Source organism: Crocodylus porosus, unplaced genomic scaffold, assembly GCF_001723895.1.
Source record: "Crocodylus porosus isolate Cpor-Errol unplaced genomic scaffold, CroPor_comp1, whole genome shotgun sequence".
NCBI classification, from domain to species: domain Eukaryota; kingdom Metazoa; phylum Chordata; order Crocodylia; family Crocodylidae; genus Crocodylus; species Crocodylus porosus.
Window position 1 is genome coordinate 21561605 of NW_017728949.1, and position 22629 is coordinate 21584233.

At 46.8% G+C, this 22629-nt stretch overlaps 1 protein-coding gene across 3 annotated transcripts in view; it reads right to left on the minus strand.

Annotated features, from left to right (window-relative positions):
- The window catches only part of LOC109322941 (aldehyde oxidase-like), a 77849-nt gene that overhangs the window by 47814 nt on the left and 7406 nt on the right, over positions 1-22629 (minus strand). For all 3 annotated transcript variants that reach the window (XR_002104513.1, XM_019554240.1, XM_019554239.1), the window contains exons 3-10: positions 21807-21903; positions 20431-20539; positions 19180-19306; positions 11553-11614; positions 9366-9455; positions 3829-3909; positions 2941-3085; positions 2033-2125 (exon numbers count right to left, since the gene is read on the minus strand). Coding sequence is in view for 2 of the 3 variants with exons in the window: in XM_019554240.1 (XP_019409785.1) it covers positions 2033-2125; positions 2941-3085; positions 3829-3909; positions 9366-9455; positions 11553-11614; positions 19180-19306; positions 20431-20539; positions 21807-21903 (804 nt within the window). In the remaining variant the exon portion in view is untranslated. The remainder of the gene's footprint in view (positions 1-2032; positions 2126-2940; positions 3086-3828; positions 3910-9365; positions 9456-11552; positions 11615-19179; positions 19307-20430; positions 20540-21806; positions 21904-22629) is intronic.

The following is a 22629-nucleotide window of genomic DNA, read 5'->3' on the forward strand; positions in this document are numbered from 1 at the left end:
CAGTTGGAGCTGCCTTGTGGCTGACTGGAGCCCCGACTGCACAGTGCCGGGCAGAGTGACAGCCCCAGTGGCTGCAGCCCAGGCCCTGCTGTCCTGTGCTGCCCAGGGGGCTCTGCCAGGAGGCTGTGGAGCCCCCCGCACCTCTGCTTCTCAGGTAAACAGAGGCTTTTTTCCCCCATTTTTTTTCTGTTTTTTTTTTCTGGGTTTTGTGACAGTGCCTGAGGTTGTGGGGTTAGCCATGGGGTCCTGGAGGTGCAAGCTGGGGGGTGAGGAAGCCATTAGAGGGGGTGCAGCTACTGGTGGGGGGTGGGGCCAGGGAGGCAGCAGTTTGGGGGGCATGTGGGCCTTGCGGGGGGGGTGGTAGCCCCTGTGGGGGTCATTTGGCCCCCATTAGGGGGCATACCCCTTGTGTGGGGGGCTGAACCCCCCGTTAGGGGGCTGAACCCCATTTTGGGGGGCTGTACCACTTGTTTGGGGGCTATAACCCCTGTTGGGGGGACCACCGCCCCTGTGCGAGGGCAGCAAAATATATATTCATGGATTCATGAAACATGTATTTAAGGTTCACTTTATTATTATGATAATAGACTTGCTTTACCACTCTAAATTTATCAAGAAAACACTGTCCAACTGATCGCTGTCTCTGTCTCTCTCTCTTTCTCTTGCTATAGTGGTCTTTTGTTTTACTTGTGGTGGAACATGGATTTGCAGGTATTTTACAGGGTGACTTTGGGATTTTTTTTAATCAGGGATTTTTCAGTTTTCCAATAGGGAACACCAGAATTTCTGCTAGGGAGGCCAGCGGCAGGACTCTGCCTGCTCAGACCCAGGCACCTTGGACCCAGCTGGCTATGGCTGACCTCCTGGCCAAATGGGGCCAGGAGGACATGCTTTGACAGTTCAAAGCAGGCCACCACACCTGGAACATCTTCTGGGCGATAGCTGCCCAGATGGCTGGACAGGGGGCACACCTGGCAGTAGTGCCGCCATAGAGGCCAACCTTGCAACCACAGTCCACTGGCAGCTGGCCCACAGGGGCAGATGCCTCTACTGGCTGTTTAGTTCCCATCTGGGTCTGGCAGGTGTGCAGCAGCTCACAGCCAGGCAGCAGCCCCCACTGCCAAACCCCAGGCATGCCCAAGCACTGAAGCAAAAAGCCCTGGCTCAAATTTGCACCGCTTCTATTTGAGCTGCTGTAAGTACACAAGCTTGCATGTATGGACGCGCCCATAGAGTGCAGTGTTGACTTACCCTGAGCCAGAAACTCATGAACTTTAATCCTAATTCTGACAAAAATTCCCTTTGTGGTCACAGGAAAACTGCTTCAACTTCCTGACTCAAGGCTGCACAACCCTGCCCCACTGCCTGACAGCCTCACTTATACTGGCAATAGTAATGCTTATCTATTATAGAGGGAATTTGTGAGGCTTAATTAATGTTTATTAAAAGTTTGGGGATCTTTGCATGGACTCTCCAGCAGGTGGGATAGGGTGACAGTCCATGGCCCCCATGAACATCTGCTCATTCTTCTACTAGCCTATCCATTTCCTATCTTTTCCCAAGTACAAATGCTGGATCCAAAGAAAACCTCTGTGGGGTTCAACAGAGGGAACAGGAATGGTATCGGAAAGGTAGCACAGCCATTCCTTCCTGATATTGGAGAGGTGCCACCTTCCTGGGATACAGAGGAGAGCTATATGACCCTCCATAAGCAGATTTTGGAGACCAAGGAGGCAAAAGCTTCAGTTCTGTTTCTCGTAAGAGCTGACTTCAACCTGCTAAAATGAGGTAAAAGGTGTAATAAAGAATTGGTCCTGGTTGGGATCAGGGTTAGCTAATGTGCATTAACTATCCCAATATAACTTCAGTTTCAGGATTTGTAGAACAAGCCCATGCATCTCTACATATGTTTGGACAATCAAGGTGTCTGTACAGTTATTTGTACACTCCTTACTGGGAAAAAGAACAGCATTAACTAATACATAGCAATCCCATGCATTTCAAGGAGGGGGAGGGGAAAGGGTCCACTAACCGTCATCCATGTATGTCACCACATTCAAATCCAAGATCCTTACTGGAGAAATAATAACTGGATGGAAAACTCCTTTATATTTTACTTCAGGGCCTAATAAGTAGAAGATTTAAAGAAAATGAAGATCACTACTTTTTTAGAATATAGCATCTGATGAAGTAGGCTATGAAAGCTTAGGCATCTTTGAACCAGTTAGTCTTTAAAGTGCCACCCTCTTCTGCCTGACTTCTGACAAAGGTTGCATACACACATTCAAATAATCTGGGAGAATTCTCCCAGGTTTGTTCTTCTGGTAGATAAACTTACCCAGAGCTGCTGGTATATACATTTGAATGCTGAGGCTTTGAAGAGTGAAGAGCTTGCAGTGCTGACACTGCAAATAGTGGGGACATCTCAGCATACTTTGCAGGCAGCAGATGGCAGCAGAGCATATGACAGCTCTGACTGGCTGACCCAGACTGCCCATGGTCAGTCTGTGTTCCCCTGCAGCACAATGTGGGAAGGGGGCATGTTATGCTGTCTACTGGAGCAGAGTCCAGCAAGGCATACAGGGAGTGAGTGGGCGGATGCTAGGAGGCCATGCTGTCTTATAAGAGAAAACACGGCATATACAGACATTTGCTCTCCTGAGAGTGATTTAACCCTGGTTGTTCCCATGTTATTTTTCTTGTGGAATGGCCATTTTTACAGTGGGAGAAAAAGCCTGGACATCTGTACAATCATGGTTTCTCCAGAGCAGCTCTCAGGAGAGACTGAATGTCTGTACAAAGCCTAACACAACAAACTACTTATCCCTTGCGTTTTTATCATTGTTAAGTCTCAGTTTAAGAACATAAATATACAAGACATTCTAAATGCTGTTCATACACAAGGACCAGTTTAACAGGACATGCTCTAATGCTACATACCTACACTAGTGTTACCAACAACCAGAGGTGCTTTTGGGTACTTGGCTTTCAGCTCCAGAAGCTCCTCAAGGCTAGTAGGAGAAATCCAGGTAGTTCTTTCCCCATGGAAAACCAGAGTTCTTTTTGGCAGACTTTCAGCCATTCTCTGTAAAGGAAAACATATGACAATAGAGATAGGGAGGAAGTATGAGCACTGGGCTGAGCCAGAAAAATCCCTTAAGCATCCCTCAGTACTGTGGTATATAGATGACCCTTCAGCATGGCTAGTGCTGGTAATGCTCTCTATAGTTAAGCCTGCTTGGTAATTTCCACTACTAGAGTTTGTTTTCAGCTGCCTGTATATCTGTCAAAGTTTAATTTTGGTCTGAACCCTGGACTATGATGAGTGTCTGCCTGAGACTGAATTATTGGGGTTGGGGGAAGGAAGGGGACATGTTAATATAACCCATACCTAGAATGTTTCCAGATGTATTGTTTAAATACAAATTCTCATTTGCAGGATGGTCTCCCATACCCCTGTGTTTGACTGAAGAGTTTTTGCCTTAGCAATGCCTGTAGAGAGCAATCCAGCCCCATCCCTACCCATCCAGCTAGCGATGTCTTTTTCATTGGATGTTTAAAAAAGCAGGTTAGATACGTATCTGTCAGTAAGGACTTCAAGGCCCTTCCAGACCTATTTTCTATCATTCTACTATTCTGTTGAAACAAAACAACAGATCCTCCTGGATCTTCTGAAAGATGTCAGACATCGTTACAGGTCTTCTTTGAAAATCTGTGATATTTTCCCCGATGTTAGATGCAGCATTAAAATGAGTAAGGAGATATATGTAAACATAATGAATGATACAGCAAAAGCACAAAATAAGAAAATCAAAAGATGCTTCTTACCATTAGCTCTGGGGGAAATATGAATTCCTGGGTGGGGTCCAAGGGTTGAAAATCATCTGCTGAAAATAATTTGGTGCAGATCTTAAGAGCAAAACAAACAAAGGACTTTTTTTACTTTGTCACCCACTATAAAAAGGAAAGCATTGTAAGTTCTCATCTAAACCCCACTTATGTCCATGGAAGTCTGTATCATTACACCGAAAGCCTTTGGAGTAAATGTTAAGCAAGATGCCATACATAAGCCATGGATGCTACACAGCTCAATCACCCTCCCTTGTCCTCACTGGGGTTGGAAAGTAGAGATGAACATACCTGAACACCCAAGTGCAGGGTGATCAATTGATAATGAGAAGGGATGGATTCATTTCCTATTCCCTCTACTTGACATACATAATAATACAGCAGAGATCATTGAAAGGAAATTTTGAATAGCCTCAATTGTTTATATGGATGGGAACTGTCATATAAAAATCAGTGTCATGGCTCTGGTTTAGCTTCCGAAGGAAATTCTATATCCCCACTCCTATATTAAGCACTCTGGAGGCATCTACACATGCAGGCACATGCACTAGCAGCAGCTCAAATAGCAGAAGCACAAATCTGTGCTAGAGATTTGTGCCTCAGCACACGTACCTGAACATGTGCTTTGGTGTGGGGTAAATTGTGCTACTTGGGGCAAACTGATTCTACCCAGCTCCTCCTGGATCTTCAGCCAGGGACCAGCACCTGTGCTGGCCCCAGCAGTATAAAAAACTGCCTTGGCAAGCAGCTCAGGGCTACTTGCCCTCAGGTACTTCTGAGATTCATCCCCACCTTTCTGTTTTTGGTCACTCCATCCATGACCATACTGAGTCCCAGGACCTCCTGGTCAACCTCCTCCTGGCCCTGGTCAAGTGGGCCCTATACTTGACTAGGAGGGAGGCTCTGATCAGGAAGGTGCCCGGAGACTGTGGGGCCGCTTTCCTCTCACTTGTCTCAATTGTGGTGGCCCACTTTGAACTGTTGCAGCATGTTCTCCTGGCCCCAAATGACCAGGAGGTCAGCTACCTCATCTGCCCTCCAGCTGGGTCCCGTGTGCCAGGCCTGGGCAAGCTGCTCTGCTAGTGTCCTGCCACTTGCCTCACCAGCAGGGATCCTGGTTTTCTTTATTTAAGGATTGCAAAGTCCCTGATCAAAACCACAAAATCCATGTTTTTCTATGATTAAAATAAAACATCACTATAAATATATAGGTATCAGTTGAGCACAATGTTTTATTGATACATTTACAATTTTAATGAACTTCGGAAGCATACCACCGCCTCAATCATTATCATAAAAAATAACTACATATTTTGGTGTTTGTTTTGGGGGTTTTTTATCATAGAAAATCAGAGCTCCCTCTGCCCCCTTTGCTTATGAGGATGCTGGTTTGTGGTGTTGAGCAGCACTGATATGCTGGTGCCCTGCCCATGCCCTTGCCCCTCATTCCCAACCCACAGCCCTGCCAATGCCTCTCATTCCTGACCCGCAGCCCCGGTCTGCCCCCCACTGCACCAAGACACAGGTCCAGCTGCAGCTGTCCCACCTGCTGCTTTGTAGCTCTAAGCAATACAAGCTCTTGATGTTCTGCTCCCTGTGCCTGTGCCCAGGCCCCAGTGATCCCCATGCCCTTCCTGGGAAACCCTTGACTTGGCAAGCCTCTTCCCTTCTAGGCTGGCTTCCCCCTGCAGAGGCTGCTTTAGGGGTGTAGGGAAGCTCCAAGTCCAGCTGTGGCAGCCACTTCTACCTGAAGTGCCCCCCTTCCCAACATCTGTCTCTCTCTCACACACACCCCTGCTGCCCCCCCCAGCCCATACACAGACAGACCCCACTGACACCTCAATCCCTGCCCCCCACCCATCACCCATCCATGCTGACATCTCCTCCCTGGCCCCCAAGTGGTTCCCAGGACTAGGATCCCCCCCCAGGCAGGGGGATTGGTATGGGCACAAGGCAAGCCTTCAGTGTGGCAGTTGTCCGTGAGGTCATAGCTCCCACCACCAGGTCCAGTCATGTCCGGTGGCTGGGCATGCACAGTGTGGAGCTTGCAACAGGGGTGTGGGGTTTGTTCGGGGGTTGTAAAGGGCTGTGGGTGGGTGTGGGGCTTCATAGATGTTAGGGGTTAGTAGGGACCTTACAGATCATTGGGCCCAGTCCCCTGCACTTGGGCAGGAAAGACTGCTGGGATCAGATGACCTCAGCAAGATGGGGCTTGTGGGAAGTGTGTGGGTATGGGGTTTGTAGGGGTGTGTGGGGCTCCCCTGCCACACAGCCCTCATCTCCCATGGTGCATAGACCCCAACACTAGCAGCAGCAGCAGCAGGTGGCAGGCTCTCAGGGGGCTCATGGCCCGCCACAGGCAGAGTACCCCGATGGAGTGTAGCTCTGGCTGAGTTCCAGGGCCTGCATGTGGAGGAATGGAACTGGCCTGGCCGAGCCCACTGGCATGTGCCTTCAGGCCAGCATGTGGGGCTCCTGGCACTACAGGTGAGCTGCACATGCTAGGACCAGGCCAGGCCAGGCCAGCTCCATGTGGAGCTTCCAGCAGGGATTGGCACATGGCAGCATGGAGCCTGCCTGGCCCGATGGCATGTGACACCCACCCCATGGGTCCCAATCCATGTGCCAATGGGCCAGGCAGGCTCTGTTCCACCACAGGCAGCCCCCAGGTCTCAGCTAGAGCAGCACACTGCAGGGGGGCTCTGCCTGCCCTGAGCCATGAGTACCCTGAGGGCCTACTGCCTGCTACTGCTGTTGTCACAAGCTCCTGCAAGCCATGCCCTGTTTTTTTCTCCAGCATGTTGAGGCAGCACACTGGACAGGAAGGGGACATAGGAGCCATAGAGACACTCTCGCCAGTTGCCAAAGTGTCTCCTTGGAGGACCCAGCCTCCAGCTGCTTCAGGCATGCTCTGAGAGCACACCCTCAACCACTGTTTCCCGTGCATTTTTGTTTTTATACCGGGATTTCCAGTTACCAAGTTTAGGGTCTACACTGCAAATATGCAGTTCAGGGAACATTTTCTTGTGTACGGTGTGCCTTCTGTGGCATCTCAGACTCCTCTGAGTTGCTGAAACATGCACGTGCAGGCTCATGTGGACACGGCCTATGTGGTTAAACCCTGGAGCCGCCACAAAACATCGACTTCATACAGGTCCATATAAGCATAGTAGTTGTGAATGCACAGGTCACTGCAGGATCACAGCCTAAGAATATCAACATTCTTCAACTCAGAAGCATAGGTGGCAGAAGGAAGGGGGATAATGGGACTTAGCCCCCTCAAACGCGGGTCAGTGGTAGGGCTGCAAGGCATCCTGTCCTAGGGCTTCTGGCGGCTGCAGCAGGGGGAGGGACATTGGGCCAGTGGTATAGGACTGAGCAGCAAGCAGTTTGTCTAGGGAGCACGGCTCCTGCTGCTACATGCACCCCAGGAGGCATAGGGGCACATGTCCCCAGTTTGCGTGGGGCAGGGTAGGCTGCCACTGTGGACTGGGGCTGGGGCTGCACTGGGTTCTTCGTGGCATGGCAGGGCGCCAGGCTGTGCTTGGGGCAGGTGGAGCACATGCTCCCCTTGGCTCCCAGGATGCATGCAGCACTGGGAGCCACACCCCCATGCCCTCTGGATGAGCCATGGCTCCATCCTGCACCCCATCCCAAGTGTGTGGGGGCCCTGGGGGCTCCATTCCCTCCAGCCTGGTGGTACAAGCTGGACCTGCTCTGACACCTGGCTCTGGGCCCCCCTGGCTGGTGCGGGGTTGGGGCCCATGTGGGGAAGTAGCTGGGCCAGTGAAAGGCTGGGAGGCAGTGGGTTTGTTTGCATGGGAGGCGCCGGAGCCAGTAAATGACCCTGGATGTGGGGAAAAGAGGGCGGTGCATGGGTGCAGAGGGCCCTGGCCCTGATCCAGGCCAGACTCAGCTCTGCTCCCTCCTGATCCCTGCCTGGTCGAAGCCCTAGCCCCACTCCTACTCCCACTGCACAGTTGGATGGGTAAAAAAATTGGCTGAAGGGGCGCACCCAGAGAGTAGTGGTAGACGGGATGTGCTCAAACCGGTGAGATGTGAGCAGTGGGGTCCACCAGGGCTCGGTCCTTGGGCCTGCACTGTTTAACATCTTCATCAGCAACTTTGACAAGGGGGTGGAAAGCATGCTGTCCAAGTTTGCTGATGACACTAAGATGTGGGGTGAGGTGGACACACTTGAAGGGAGATAGAGGCTGCAACTAGATTCAGACAGACTACAAAAGTGGGCAGATGAGAATAGGGTGGGGTTCAATGTAGATATACGATGGGTGCTGCACCTTGGGAGAAGGAATCCAAAGCATACATACAAGCTGGGGAGTTCCCTCCTTGAAAGCACAGAGGCGGAAAGGGATCTTGGAGTCATTATTGACTCCAAGATGAACATGAGCCATCAATGCCAGAGCACAGCCAGCAAGGCCAGCCATACCTTGTCATGCATCCAAAGATGCATCTCAAGCTGGTCCAGAGAGGTGACACTCCCCCTCTATGCGACACTGGTCAGGCCGCAGTTGGAGTACTGCGTCTAGTACTGGGCACTGCACTTCAAAAGGCATGTGGCTAGCCTGGAGAGGGTTCAGTGGAGGGCCCTCCACTTGGTGAGAGGGCAGCAGCACAGGCCCTATGAGGAGAGACTGAGGGACCTAACCCTGCTCAGCCTCAGCAAGAGGAGGCTGAGGGGGGGACCTGGTGGCTGCCTACAAACTCATCAGGGGAGATCATCAGCAAATAGGAAGAGCACGTTTCTCCCCAGCACCACCTGGGGTGACAAGGAGCAATGATAATAAGCTGATGGAGAATAGGTTTAGGTTAGAGATCAGAAGGCAATATTTTACAGTTAGGGTGGCCAATATCTGGAACCAGCTTCCCAGGGAACTGGTCCTCGCCCCTACCTTGGGCAAATTCAAGAGGAGGTTGGATGATCACCTGTCTGGGATCTTGTGAACCCAGTGTTCATTCCTGCCTGTTGCAGCAGGTCAGGCTAGATGATCTGTTCAGGTCCCACCTGACCCTGGCTACAGTGAAACTCCCTCTCCCCCACTCCCTCCACAGACTTTCCCCACAACCCCATTTTTTTTTTCTACTGCCTATGATACAAATATGCAAAATTCCCCTACATTAATACAGTGGTGGAAAAAAAGATAAAATCCCATTTCACACACCATCCTGTCCAACATGCACACAGTCCTTAGTTTTTGGATGCATTGCAGAATTTTTTACTGTGAACAGTACATTAATTTCCTGTGAAAATGAAAAATAATGTTCTGAATACCCAGGATACTATATTCAGCATTTTAAAAATACCAAAAAAGACTTCCCATTTTCACAAAACAGCAGCAGAAACCCTGAGGACATACTGCACTACAGGAAGCCAAGTGTAGGAAGCTGCATGAAACAGCACAAAGTACATTCTTTCGATACAAGGAATGGGCAGTGTAATTCTCTTCATCTCATGTCAAGTTCTATATTTAAATGGGATTGGGGAAAAATAAGCTTACCTTTCTTCCATTGTCACAAAACAAAGCTGAACTGTCTTTTTCCTCCAAGCAACAGTTCCCATTTTCTTTCTTTTGACAACAAAATGATTCCTGAAATAGTAATATCCCCATCATTAAACATATCTGATGTAATGATGGTTCTGCCACGTGAACTGAACACCGTTTTCTAGCAACAGTCATGTCAATGCTCAATATGAAGGTAACTAGCCAATTGCCTATCAAGAATGACGGGGGGCGGGGATGGGGGAAGGGGGCTGGGATGGAGTGCCACCTCCCCACGCCTTACTGTTCTGCCTCTTTCAGGGAATGGGCTGGGGGAGCCAAAGCCAACGCTGCTTGGAGCACTCTGATTGGTTGTTTCTGTCAACCAATCAGTGCAAACAAAGCATTCTGCCCATCAAGAATGACAGGGTGGGGGGGTAACGGGCGGGGAAAGAGACCCCCCCCTCCCTCCCCTGTTCCCTGCTGCCTCCCCTCCCTGCTGGCTGTTGTTGTAGGGTGGGGACATCGGCCCCTGGCTCTGAGAAGCAGACCCCGCTCTGTCGCCTCTGTTATGGCAGCACTCCAGCCCCTCATCATCCCCCTCTGCCTCCAAGGAGCAGGGGCTGGCCTCGCCCCCCTCCCCTCCAGCCCCTCAGTCCCCACTGTCATGGTGGGGCTCTGCTGTCTGTCCCTGTCTGTGTAGGGCACGCCGATTGGCTGCCAACACAGCCAATCAGAGCATGAATAAAGTGTTACAGGCAGACAGACAGACTTAGGTTTTTATAATATTAGAATAACATAACTCCCCTTCAATGGCAGATTCTCTTCTTTTTACTTCCAAGGATCACATAAGCCCTTTTGGCTCTCAAGTTCTTTTCCAGAATCACTGCTCCCCAGAACAAAGTCACCCATCCTATAAGGATGGCACACTTTCCTTATGCTTAGAAGTATGCCTTTACAGTTGGCTGTGCTGAAATGCCTATGGCTTGCACCCAGCCTAGCAAATGCAGCGGGACACTTTATACAAGTGGCCTATTTCCTTCATTTATCACTTCCTCAGTCTATGTCATGTGCAAACTTCAAGAGTTTAGTTTTTTCAAGGTCAATGATAAAACTATTAAATGTCCATTTACAATTATACATTGTGAGCCATCAGGAGTTAATCTGCTTAATGTGTGCCATGTTAACTTGTATCAACAAGCTGTAGATAAGGCTGAATGACCCCTAAATAAAATTGCAAGTATTTGTATTTTAATACATTACATTTTTAACGTGGTGCGCGCATGCGTAAAAGAAAGAAAACTAACGAACGCAGGTACAGAACAAATTTCAGTTGGATTAATTATATTTTATTTTATTCAGTGATTCCCATTTCAAAACCTTTGCACAAATGCTATAGTAATTGCTACATACATAATATGAGGTAAGGAACTATGAGCTAAAGTTACTCTAGATTTACACCTGTATAATCCAAAACAAAAATTGACCTAAAATTACAAGTTAAATGTTTTTTTAAGGTCAAATCTTATTTCAACTCTCATACCAAATTCTCAATGATTTTGCTGAAACTACCTATGTGAAAGAGGTGAGTAAGTGTTGGTTCTTTTTATGAAAAGTTAATATTCACCAGGTTCCTATAATACTTTTTCCATTGTGCCAGCACACTCCGATTTGTATTCCTTAGCTAGATGTTGCAGGACTAAATCCAAAACTCACTTGTACAGTAAAATCCCTGCTATCCAGCATTCTATTAGCTGGAATACTCTATTAATTGGCACTGTGCTGCCGCCGCCATCATCCACCACCCCATGCCACTGTGTGCAACCCACCTCTCCCCCCCACTCTGGTATCTTTAGGTAACTGGCATTTTTATATAACCAGCATCCAGCATTCCCCACTCATGCTGAATAATGGAGCTTTTACTATATTTATAAAAATACAAAAATATATTTACAAAGAAGCAAAATCTTCCATAAGATTTGGATAAGGCCCTAAGAGATGGCTTCTCTGTCCTATTGAGATGGAAACCCAAGCTTGCTTGATAGAAAAAAAGATACAATTTTGTATAAAATCATAATTGTCTGTGGTTGTTTAGATATTATAGTTCATAATAATTTATTTCCTCCACTGTATCTTCCCTGCTTCCTCAGCTCCCTCCCCAAAAATAAAAAAATCCTTAGAAAAATGTTCTATTATGCCTCTTACCTTACAGAAAGTTTTACAGCCATCTAAGATTGGCCTATAACCAGTACAGCGGCACAAGTTACCTGAATAGAAAAAAACATTAAGAGAAAACTTAATTCATCCAAATCTGAATCTGAAGATTCGACACTGATTTGGAGAATCAATGATTTGGACACAGCCACAGCTTTAAAAGTTTTTTCTACATACCTCGAGGTACCAGATGCAGCTCATGATCACTGCGATTCTGGGGCAGATGGAGCATCCCACAGGAGTGCAGGGGGGCCCTCCATGTGCTCAGCAGCTAACCCCGAAGTGTACCAAGAGTACTTCCGATCCACATCTGGGTCTGCCACGGAGTGCACTGGTGGCTCCTGTGCTCCCCCCCAGCTCAGTGAGCGGCCACAGAGGGAAGAGATTAAAGGGGCTCCTGATTCGATTCAGAGATTTGGCCACCAAATAAGGCCAAATCTCTCCCGAATCGAATCAGAGACTGAAGCTTCGCAGCCCTAGTATGGAGCTTTTTTTTTTTAAGTGCCAGGAGGCCGAGGCTGAGGCTGGGCTGGGGCTGGGGCCAGGCAGGGTAGCCATCAGGGCTTCTCCTGCAGCTCTCCCTGCCTGGGGAGAGGCAGGCACAGCTGAAGGAGCCGCAGGAGAACCTGCAGCCACCTGACTGTGCCTGCCTCTCCCCATTGGATCCAAATCTCTCCAATTTTTTTCCAGATCAATTCAGAGGCTTCGGATTCAATTCAGACCTTTTAATGGGTTTCCCAATTCAATTCGGATTTGTAGATTCTGCTGCTGAATTGGGCCAAATCTCTTCCAAACTGAATTGGCGACTGAAGCTTCACACAGCCCTACTTAGCTGGACATTATCCTCTGAAACTACGGTGCCAAAGGAAGAAACTGATGGAGTGCCAGATTCAAAGGCACTACTCTTTCTGCCCAAGTGTCCATCCAGCCTTTTCTTGTGGAGTACCAGTGAAGAGGGTCTCTGTCAAAAGGATACCTTGAAGCATACTCTTTTTTCATGAGGGCAGTGAGAGTAACGGACTACTTCTAATGTGACTGGATCACTATTATAGTGGTCGTAGATGATACAGGGGAGGACTGAATTGGTTATTTTAGACCCCTGGAACTTGAAGTCACTTTGCTAACTGTTGAGCCATTAGAAATCTGTGTTTATGAAGATGGCACTGAAACTTCATGCTTATGAGAATCTGAAACTGGCCACCTACACTTCTCCATTAGAAAAAGTGTTTCAGTCTTGATTCCACATCACTCTGCAAATACAGGCAACCCCCACTTAATGTGGTTTCAGTTAGCATTATTTTGCTATAGCGCTCATTTAGAATTGATACCCAATTCCGTTGAGCGCTCAGCCAGTTTCTCTATAGCGCTCAGTGGAATCAGAGTTTTGGCAGGCAGGTGGGCAGGGAGAAGCAGCAGCGAGTGGCAGGTGAGTGATTGGCAGTGAGTGGGCGGGCAGGCATGAGGGTCCAGAGTGGGATGGCAGAAGTGCAGGCCCAGGCTGACACATGGTGGCGGAGTGGGCAGGGGGGTAGAGACAAATGACTGCAAAAGAAAGGAGGTATGGGACCCAAGCCAGTGCCCGGGGCCAGAGCCAGCAGGGGCCTGTTCCCAGGGTGGGAGGCAGGAGCACGGGGACTGAGCTGGTGTGTGGGGCCTGTGTCAGGGCCAGTGGAAGCCTGCACCCAGAGCAGGGCAGCAGAAGCACCGGTGCCTGGGCTGGAGAGGGTGGGGAGATGGGAAGAAGCGGCGGTGACAGAGGTGAGTAGTGCGAGGCCCATGCTGGTGCCTGGGGCCAGGGCCGGTGGGGGCCTGTGCCCAGAGTGGGGCGGCAGGAGCACAGGGCCTGCATCAGTGCCTGGCGGCAGGGGCCAGAGCCCAGAGTGGGGCAGGCAGTGCCCGGGCTGGCAAGTGGGGCTGGAGACGCTGGCAGTCAAGTGAGGGGGGTGGGGAAAGGCAGCAGCAGTGAGAAGCAGTGAGGAGAGGCTGGGCATGAGCATGTGACACATGGCAGTGCCCAGGGCCAGGACCAGCAGGGGCCCAAAGCAGGGCAGCAGGAGCACAGGCCTGGGCTTGGAGTGCTGGCAGGTGGGTGGGGGAGTGGGGAGAGGCAGTGGCAGGGCAGGCAGTAACCAATAAATTTCTATTTACATTCATTTCTATGGGGAAATGGGTTTCGCTTAGTGCTTGTTTTTTCTGAAACCAATTCAGAGCACTAAGCAAGGGTTGCCTGTATGTCTACACAGGTTCTCAATCCCTCCAGGGGTCACCTCAGTGCAGCATATCCCACTCACTAACACACTACGCATGTCAAACCTTCAAGCATGCATATTAGGGCTATGCGAAGCTTCAGGTGCTGATTCGATTCGGAGGAAATTCAGCCTGATTCGGTGGCCGAATCTCCAAATCCAAATTGAATTGAGAGACCAATAAAAAGGTCTGAATCGATTCGAAGTCTCTGAATCAATTCTGAAAAGATTTGGAGACTCGGGTAGTCCCTGCTTGCTACCGCAGGGAGCTGGATCCGGACTCCGTGCTGGTAAGTGGCTAAAGGGGGGGCTGGAAGAGGGGGCAGAGGGCCATGGGTTAGGGGCCCCCTGTCAGGCCCCATCCCCTGCCTGCTTCCCCAGCTTCTCTGAGTGCTCCCTGACCCCTGCCCACTCTCCCAGCAGCATCAATGGCTGACCCACCCAGCCCCAGTATCCCAGCTTTTCAAAAAAGAAAAGAAAAAAAAGCCCGCACTCACCAGTTCCTGCTAGTTGGGGGGCAATCCCTGCTGTTCCCCACTTCATGGGAGGCTCAGCCACGAGCCTCCATCCCCTATCCACTTTCCTGGCCCTGTCAATAGTTAGCCTGCCCAGCCCGTGTCCCAGCTCTTTAAAAAAAAATAAAATGAATAAAAGCCCTGCACTCACCGACTGCTGCAGCAGATGTCGGGGCTTCTGGGCCCCCGCACACATGCAGGGCAGTGTGAGGCAGTGCAGACTGCACCCCCCCACACCTGGCAGGAGGTGGTGAGTGCAGGGTGTTTTTTGTTTTTTTTTTCTTCCAAAGTACTAGGATGCTGGTGCTGGGCAGGGCAGCCATTGATGGAGCTGGGAGAGCAAGCAGGGGATGGGGGCTCATGGCACAGTCTCCTACACAGCGTGGGGTAGTGGGGGGCAGTGAGGATTGCCTCTCTGCCTGGCTGAAGCAGGTGAGCGTGTGGCTTTTTTTCTTCTTCTAGACTTAAGGCACCCCTGGGAAAATGACAGGTCTTAGTTTTCACTTGATTTTTTTTACTACAGAAAAATAAAACCCTGGCTGGAGTCATCTAGTTGGGGATGGTCCTTCTTTGAGCAGGAGGTTTGACTAGATGACTTCCTGAGGTCCCTTTCAACCCTAATTTTCTATGTTAATAGAAAATTATTTCTGTTGGAAAGAATTCAGAAAAGCCACAACAGGTCAGAATGTTTTTAACACTATGGATTTCTATTTGAAATCTCTGGGTTTATCACAGGAATTGTATTTCAACACGAGACCGTGCTAACATTGTGTGGCCCCCTATGGCATACTTGAAAGGATCACGGCACCCCAGGGTGTTGTGGCACCCTGGTTATGAATCACTGCTGTACTGTATGTAGCTGCTATTAGTATTTTGTTCTGATTAATAATATCCCAAAAAATACTGCATAATTTGGAGGAACTTGCTTTGGCTTATCTTGTACTTCTTCAGCCAAAATAAATGCCCCCAGAGTTATCCTGGGTGTAACAGGTTTTACTATATCTCCTGGAAGGAAAATATAGCAAAACATGAAAGGTCCAACAAATTTCTAACATGTTTAGGAGGACAACTACCTACTGCAGAAAGCTGAGGAGACATATAGGGAATCATCTATTTTGGACTTGGTTCTGCCCAACAGAGATGAACCTGGATGTGAAGCTGTTTGAAAACTTGGGAGGAACCATGATGTTACAGAACTCATGTTCCTAATGAAAGGAAGGTATGAAAAGAGCAAAACAAGGACAATGAACTTCAAAATGACAGATTTCAACCAGCTCAGAACTAATAAGTAGGGTCCCACAGATAGACAAATCAAAAGAAAAAGAAGTCCAAGTGGACTGGCACTTCTTGAAGGATACAATATAGGAGGTTCGATAAAAGGCATTTCAGTGCTAAAAAAAGATAAGTAGAACTGCAAGAGACTAATTATTAGTAATGAGGCTAGGGAAGGAGATTTTGAGCTATCTGAAAAAAAAAAACCCAAGAGAGGGACCTCTTGATTGGTGCTACACCTAAGGAAGAATAACGAAATGCAAAAGTACAGAATGGGAGATCACTGGCTAGCCAATAGTGTTGAAAATGACCCCAATGTTTTCATGGATCACAGACTCAACATGTGATGCAGTCACAAAAAAAGGGCAAATACAATTCTGGGCAACATCAACAGGATTATGAGGTGCAAGAACCAGGAGGTGATGGGAACACACTACTGGCAGGCCTCATCTACAGTAATACATGCAGTTCTGGATTCCACAATTTAAGAAAGATGTGAATAAGATGGACAGGGTCCAGAGGCAAGCAACAAAAATGATAAGGTGATTGGAAGGAAAGCTGTATGAGGAAAATTTGAGAGAACTAAATACGCTTACTTTGGAGAAGAAGAGATCAAGGGAGAACAAGATCAGAGGCCTAATGGGCCTGCACTGTACCCTGAGCAGTGGGAACACATATTGCAGGAACACTGGCTGGAGGTTCACTACTGTGAGAGTATGTCACCTTTCCTGCCAACATGTCCTGAGTGGCTACTTAGATGACAATTTCTGGCAGTGAAAATGAGGTTTAATTTCCTTCACACAGCACTGAAACTTGGCCCACTGTTCCAACAATGTGCATCACTGCTTCTGCTCTGCCCTCCCTGCTGCCAGAACCAGAGTCAAAGCCACTCCAGGGAAGGTACAGGGGGAGAGGAGACAGAAGAATGAGATGAAGACTCCCAGTTCCCTTTTAATACCACCCCCACCATACAACACTTGGAGCACTTGGAGCATGTATCCTGCTTCTCCACCCATCGTTACACTACTGAACATGATTAACAGTTTTAAAATATTTGAAAGCCTGCAATAAAGAGGAAGAACTGTTCTCCTTTGCCATGGAGGGCAGAACTCAAAGCAATGGTTTTAAAATCCAGCAACATACTTAGATTACATCTCAGCAAAAACTTCCCTGCCATTGGAATAGTAAGGCAGAGAACAGCCTGTCCAGGGAAGCACTAGTATCTCCTTCACAGGATGTTTTCAAGAGGGTCTAGAGAAATATAGATTAGTCAGTTAGACTGCAGTACCTAGGCATTTACTAGAGCAAATTATAAAACAGTCAGTTTTAAAGACCTGTACGATGAGGTGGTGATTGCTGGCAGCCTAGGTGAACCGGTTAAGAATAAAAGGAAATTAAATTGGCCTGACATGATTTATGACAAGGTATCCAGTTTGGTGGATAAGGGGAATACAGTGAATGTATAATTTTTTTGTTCCCAATACAGGTCTGTTTTGGTTGTTTAACATTATTTACTTACCAAGATGGAGAGAGAGAGAAAGAGAGAAAGTACCGATCAAATTTGCAGAGGACAAAACTGGGGTTGAAAACCATTTGGAGAACAGGATTAAAATTCAAAGGGATTTCGATAGACTGGAGAGCCAGCCATACAACAAAACAAAATTTAATAAAGACAAATATAAAGGGCTAGACTGAGGGAAGAAAAGATAAATGCATTAATATAAAATGGGGGATAACCAGCTGGGAAGTAACATGAATGATAAGAATTTGGGGGTTATGGTTAGATCACAACTTCAACACAGATCAACAATGTGATGTCACAAGTGACACAATTGCAGTTTGTATACAAAAGAATAGAAGGTGCTAGTACTGTTCTACTTGGCACTGGTTAGATTTCACCTTGAGTACTGCATCCAGTATTGGCTACCATATTTTAAAGCAGGATCTGGAAAAACTGGAAAGAGTCCATAGGCAAGTAACACATGAATAAGGGGTCAGAAAGCACTATTTATTTTAATTTTCAGGAAAAATAGATGAAGGGGTGGACATATAGTAGTTTTCTAGTATTTGAAAGACTTCCATAGAAAAAAGAAGAGGAACAACTGTTCACTGTTCCCCCTAAAACACAGGGCAGGGCATATGGCAATGGATGTAAACTGTAATAAAGCATATTCAGAACAAATCTCAGGAAAAACCTCAGTTATAAGAGCCATAGAATGATGAAACAAGCTGCCTATGGGAGTTGTAGAATCTTCATTGGAGGTTTTCATGAAGATGTGGGTCAGGCATAAATCTGGGATTAGGAATATAGAATCCTACATTTGTGGATGGTATTGGTTTAGATGACCCTCAAGGCCACCTCCAATCCTACAATTATATGACTCTGAAATGAGGCAATGGTTACTCCTTTACAAGAAGGAAATGATTTAGAGCAGGGGAGTCCAACCTCGGGCCTATAGGCCAAATGCGGTCCATAGAGTCTTAGACCAGCCTGCAGGGTTCCCCATGTGTCAGGAAATTTGGTGGCAGGAAAGCAGTAGCAGTTAATAGTGCCATGCTGCCAAAATCCCAAGCCCTGCACAGCAGGTCAGAAGTAGGCCATGAACCTGCCCCTGCATGGCCAGACTGGAGCTTGGCCATTTCCCTCCTTCTCCCAGTGGGACTGGGGCCCATCCTTGAGCAGCTGGTTTCAGGCCAGGCCATGACCCCCACACCCCTGGGGCTGGGCCAACTCTCCTTAACCCTCCCCTCCTTCCAACCAGATTGGGGTCAAACTATGTCCCCTACCCTGGCAGGGCTGGTCTGAAGTGGGGTCATGCCCTCTCCCCCTACAGGGCCAGGTCAACTCCCCTTTCCATGCAAGGCTGGATCAGGGCTGCACTACCCCGCTGCCCTGGCACACTCATCCTAGGTGCTGGACTGGGTCTACCAGCTGGAGCCAGCTTGTGGAGGGACCAGGCACTGCTCATTCCACCCCACACACAAAAAGATTGAGCACCACTGATTTAGAGCCTTGGGACTCAGGTTCTGTAATACAGTTGAACCCTGGGACCGGCGCTAGCTAAACTTAAACCTGTTGTGATTATTATTTTCATCCATGAGCTGTACGGAGGAAACTGCATGAGGGGAAAAAAGCTGTAAAACAGTAGCAACAAGTAGTATAATAGTGATGATTGGGGCCACTCTGTCCTTTATGCCATCAGGAGGAAGCAGCATGATGGAACCTGTGGCCCCAAACAGATCGACTTTTATTAGTAAATGTTTAGGATTGGGAATCCAGCAAAAAGATGACAAAGCTGATGGGGAAATACAGATCACCTGAGCAAGGGACTAACAATAGAAGGATGGGGGTGAGGAGGGGAACGTAACTAGGATACAATGTTAGCCAACTAAGCCCGGGGGTGGGGAAAAACTACTACTAGCAAAAATATTTTGAATTTTTGTGGAGAAGCTATGTGCATGGCTGTCGAGAAGCTTCTGTAGAGAAGCTATGAGTCAGACCCACATGTGCAGAGTATCCAACAGTAAATGTGAACCAAGAAGATACTTACAAATTCCAAATGACTTTCAGATGAGAAAACTCACCAGCCAGAGCTGCAGTTATCTGCTCCATGGAGGGCTCCAGGTGGTTTCTGAGCAAAGTGTACATGGACATCACCATTCCAGGGGTGCAGAAGCCACACTGAGAACCATGACATTTTGCCAGCCTTTCCTGGAATGAAACAGGGCAGCGTGCCCTGCTTTTAAATGCTGTATTAATAAAGTTCCCTTTTCATTCAGTTTTAAAGCTGTTACTATTCATTAGGACTCAGAATATACATGGACAGCACACAAATTATCAAGAAGCAGGTTTAAAACAGAAGGAAGTCATTTTTTTTGTCAAGTCAAAAAAACGCCCGACCTTTCACAACCATAGTATCATAGAAAATAGGGTTAGAAGGGACCTAAATAGGTGCTGCAGAATTCAGCACTGCCATGTCCCAGTGACAACATGAGTCAGTGATGCTCAGCTTTCTTGTCTAGTCTATTACTTATTTTGAATTTCACTGTAGAATCAGTTTAAAAATCCAGAATACTCAGCTCTGGTTTTATCAATGAGAATGAAATGGTTAGGCTGCCCGGGGCAGGGTCTAAAACACAGGGCAAATCTGGGGTCAGGAAACAGATACGAAGTTGCCATATCCAAGGAAAGTCTGAGGGGCAAGCTATGAATCACAAGCTGAGTCAAAGTTCTGGAGACAGAGGCAAAATTACCAAACCAAGAGAAAATTCAGAAGCCAGAGCCCAAGAACAGAGCAAGCAGAGTCAGGAAACCAGGAGTACTATGTCACACAGGCTTGCCAGGCCAGAATTTTAGCAGGAACTGTTGGCTGGCCTGGAATCTGTTGTCACAGCTTGAACTAAAATGGGAAGCTGCACTCTCAGCTGCCAATCAGGAGGCCCAGACAGTGGCCATCTGGAGTCATTAGTTGGGTTAGGGCTGCCAGTCAAAATTCCAAACGACTCCCAAAGCAATCAGTTCAGACTACACTGCCTGAACAACCAGCACAGTTTTCCCCAATGTCCTAAACTGTATTAGAGCATCAACCTTTTTTCATTTGAGGACCCCTAATTTTTTCAAATGGGGGTACAGACCCCTTTGTATTGTAAGTGTGAGTATTCACATAGTTTTGATTGATCAAAGTCATCTTTCACAGACTCCTTAGACAGGACCCCAATGGATCCAGGGATCACAGGTTGAAAACTATTGCTGTAACAGCATTGCCAAGCCAGCCAATGACATAGAGGAATAAACAAAAGGAAGAAATCCTTTTACTCCTAATGGCAAGCCCTCACCTGAACTGGATGAATCCTGGTTTTTGTGTTTCCAACACCTTCTACAGTGGTGACCGCAGCACCGTGCAGAGAACATATGGGTAATAAGCAGGCATTGGCAGAAAAATGTCTTTGGATTGTAAGGAGAATCAAAGACTTTAAAAATAGTTTAACCATACTCTTGTGGAAAATGAAGATAAAGTTTCCAGTTTCTATAAAGCACCCATCAACATCTTGAGCAATACTCAATAAAAGGGGAAACCTACCAGTTGTAATTTTATTCACACTGTTGGAGTCACTTGTCTAGTCATGGGGCCACAACCATTGCAGTTATAGAGCATCTGCACATTGTTTCAGGCTGGCATTCTACAGGCCATGGGTATGAAGTACCTCACCCTTTCTGTCATATAATTCCTCTCTACTATTTCTATCTGTAACTAGGCTCTAAGCACATAGCAGGGGAGAGGATAAGGGAAGCTCTTTGCATGCTAAACAATTAAAGAACAAATATTACCCCTGGTAGATGACACTGGATGGTAACCAAAATTTCTGAACCATGGGAAATTCTGAATTGCTTTGAAATAGCAACATTTCAAAATTTACCATGAAATGAAAATTTTCAGCAGTTTTTCAACACCATCAAAACATTTTCTATCAAAATCACTGATACGTTTCAACAGTATCGGTTAATTAATTTTGTTTTGATTTTGATATTTATATTAAACTGTACACTTATAAATAAAACATTAAAATGTATGCACTATTTTAATAAAAAGCAAACATTAAATTAATTTTACATTTAACTTTAATTTCATTTGAATGAAACTTTTACCTCCCACATAATAAAATTATTCTGTGCAATGTTAACGATGGAAAACTACTCCAAGTTAAAATTTTGTGGAAAGCATTACTAAAGGATAACCTTTTCTCCTCTTCATCATAGTGCACCCTCCAAAGTCCATAACAGGAGATTAGTCACCAATGACTTCCATCATAGGATGGGCTGTCAAGAGCCCTACTCCTTAATCAGTCACTGATTAATCAGTCACTCTAAGTCAGCATTAGTTCTTGATAGTGGTTGTCATGCTCCAAAAACTGCAGTTGTTGAACATGATTGCAAAATTTCACTGACCAGTGACCAAGTACTGCATTTGGACATAAGAACTTCAACTAGTTTGTAACGTGCCTGAATGCACAGTTTGCTCCACTTACTGAACTTTGTCTCAACATCTATGCTATTATTATTCATTTTACAAAGCTTTTGCAGTGCTACACAAGGAAAACTTACTATCTTTTGTTTTTAAATATACCTATTTCTTTCAGTAAGCAGAAATTAAATTTCTTTTTTAAAACATCACAAAATTCAACAGAGCTTACACATCTTTTGTTAAGGATACAAAATCTTCTTGGAAAGTGGTTCATATGTTGATATCATCACAGTGCAGGCACCACAGCCCCCTCCACCACAGCTATACTTAGTTCCTGTGAGACGGACTGAAACAACTGCAATTAAGGAAATAAAAAGTCCACAGGTATTTAATGTCTCATTTTTGGCAGTTGCTCTGCTCCCAACAGTTCATCACAATGTATAAAACTTAAGAACAATTTTCTTTTGAAGGCAATACATGTGGAATATGTAACTGAGTTAGTGCCACAGCTCACATATACGGCACTGATTTCTACAGGAATTGAAACCTGCAATTATTATAAGACCAAAATTGAAAAACAGTTCCCACCTAAGACAATGGAAATTTGATGCTAACTTCCTCTGAAAGGAACAGCAAGTCCACAAATGTAAACACACTGTTGGGATAAAAACAGCAGCAAGTATTCTACAGTGCTTATATATTTCATTCCAACTCAGTAAGTCACTGAAAAACACGAGAAAAGATTTATGGGCCAAATCTCCTAATGAGACTTAAGCATGTTGTCAAGTATTTTACTCAACTGATGCATTAGTCCTTAAGGACAAGATTTTCCAAGTAGTTGCTACTGAAGTTAATGTATGCTAGTGGTCAGAATTTATTCTGGAATTGTAAAATATTAGAATTCCAAATGTAAAACTACACAGCATCTGAATGTCATCATAAGCTGCAAAGTGATTGTCTATTTTGGTTCTTATGTGTGGGGGTTTGGGGTAGGTCACCTGGTTGTGAGTCACCCCAAAATCCCCGAATGGCCCCTGGAGAGGAGGGGGGTACGCGCCGGACCGCTTGCGCT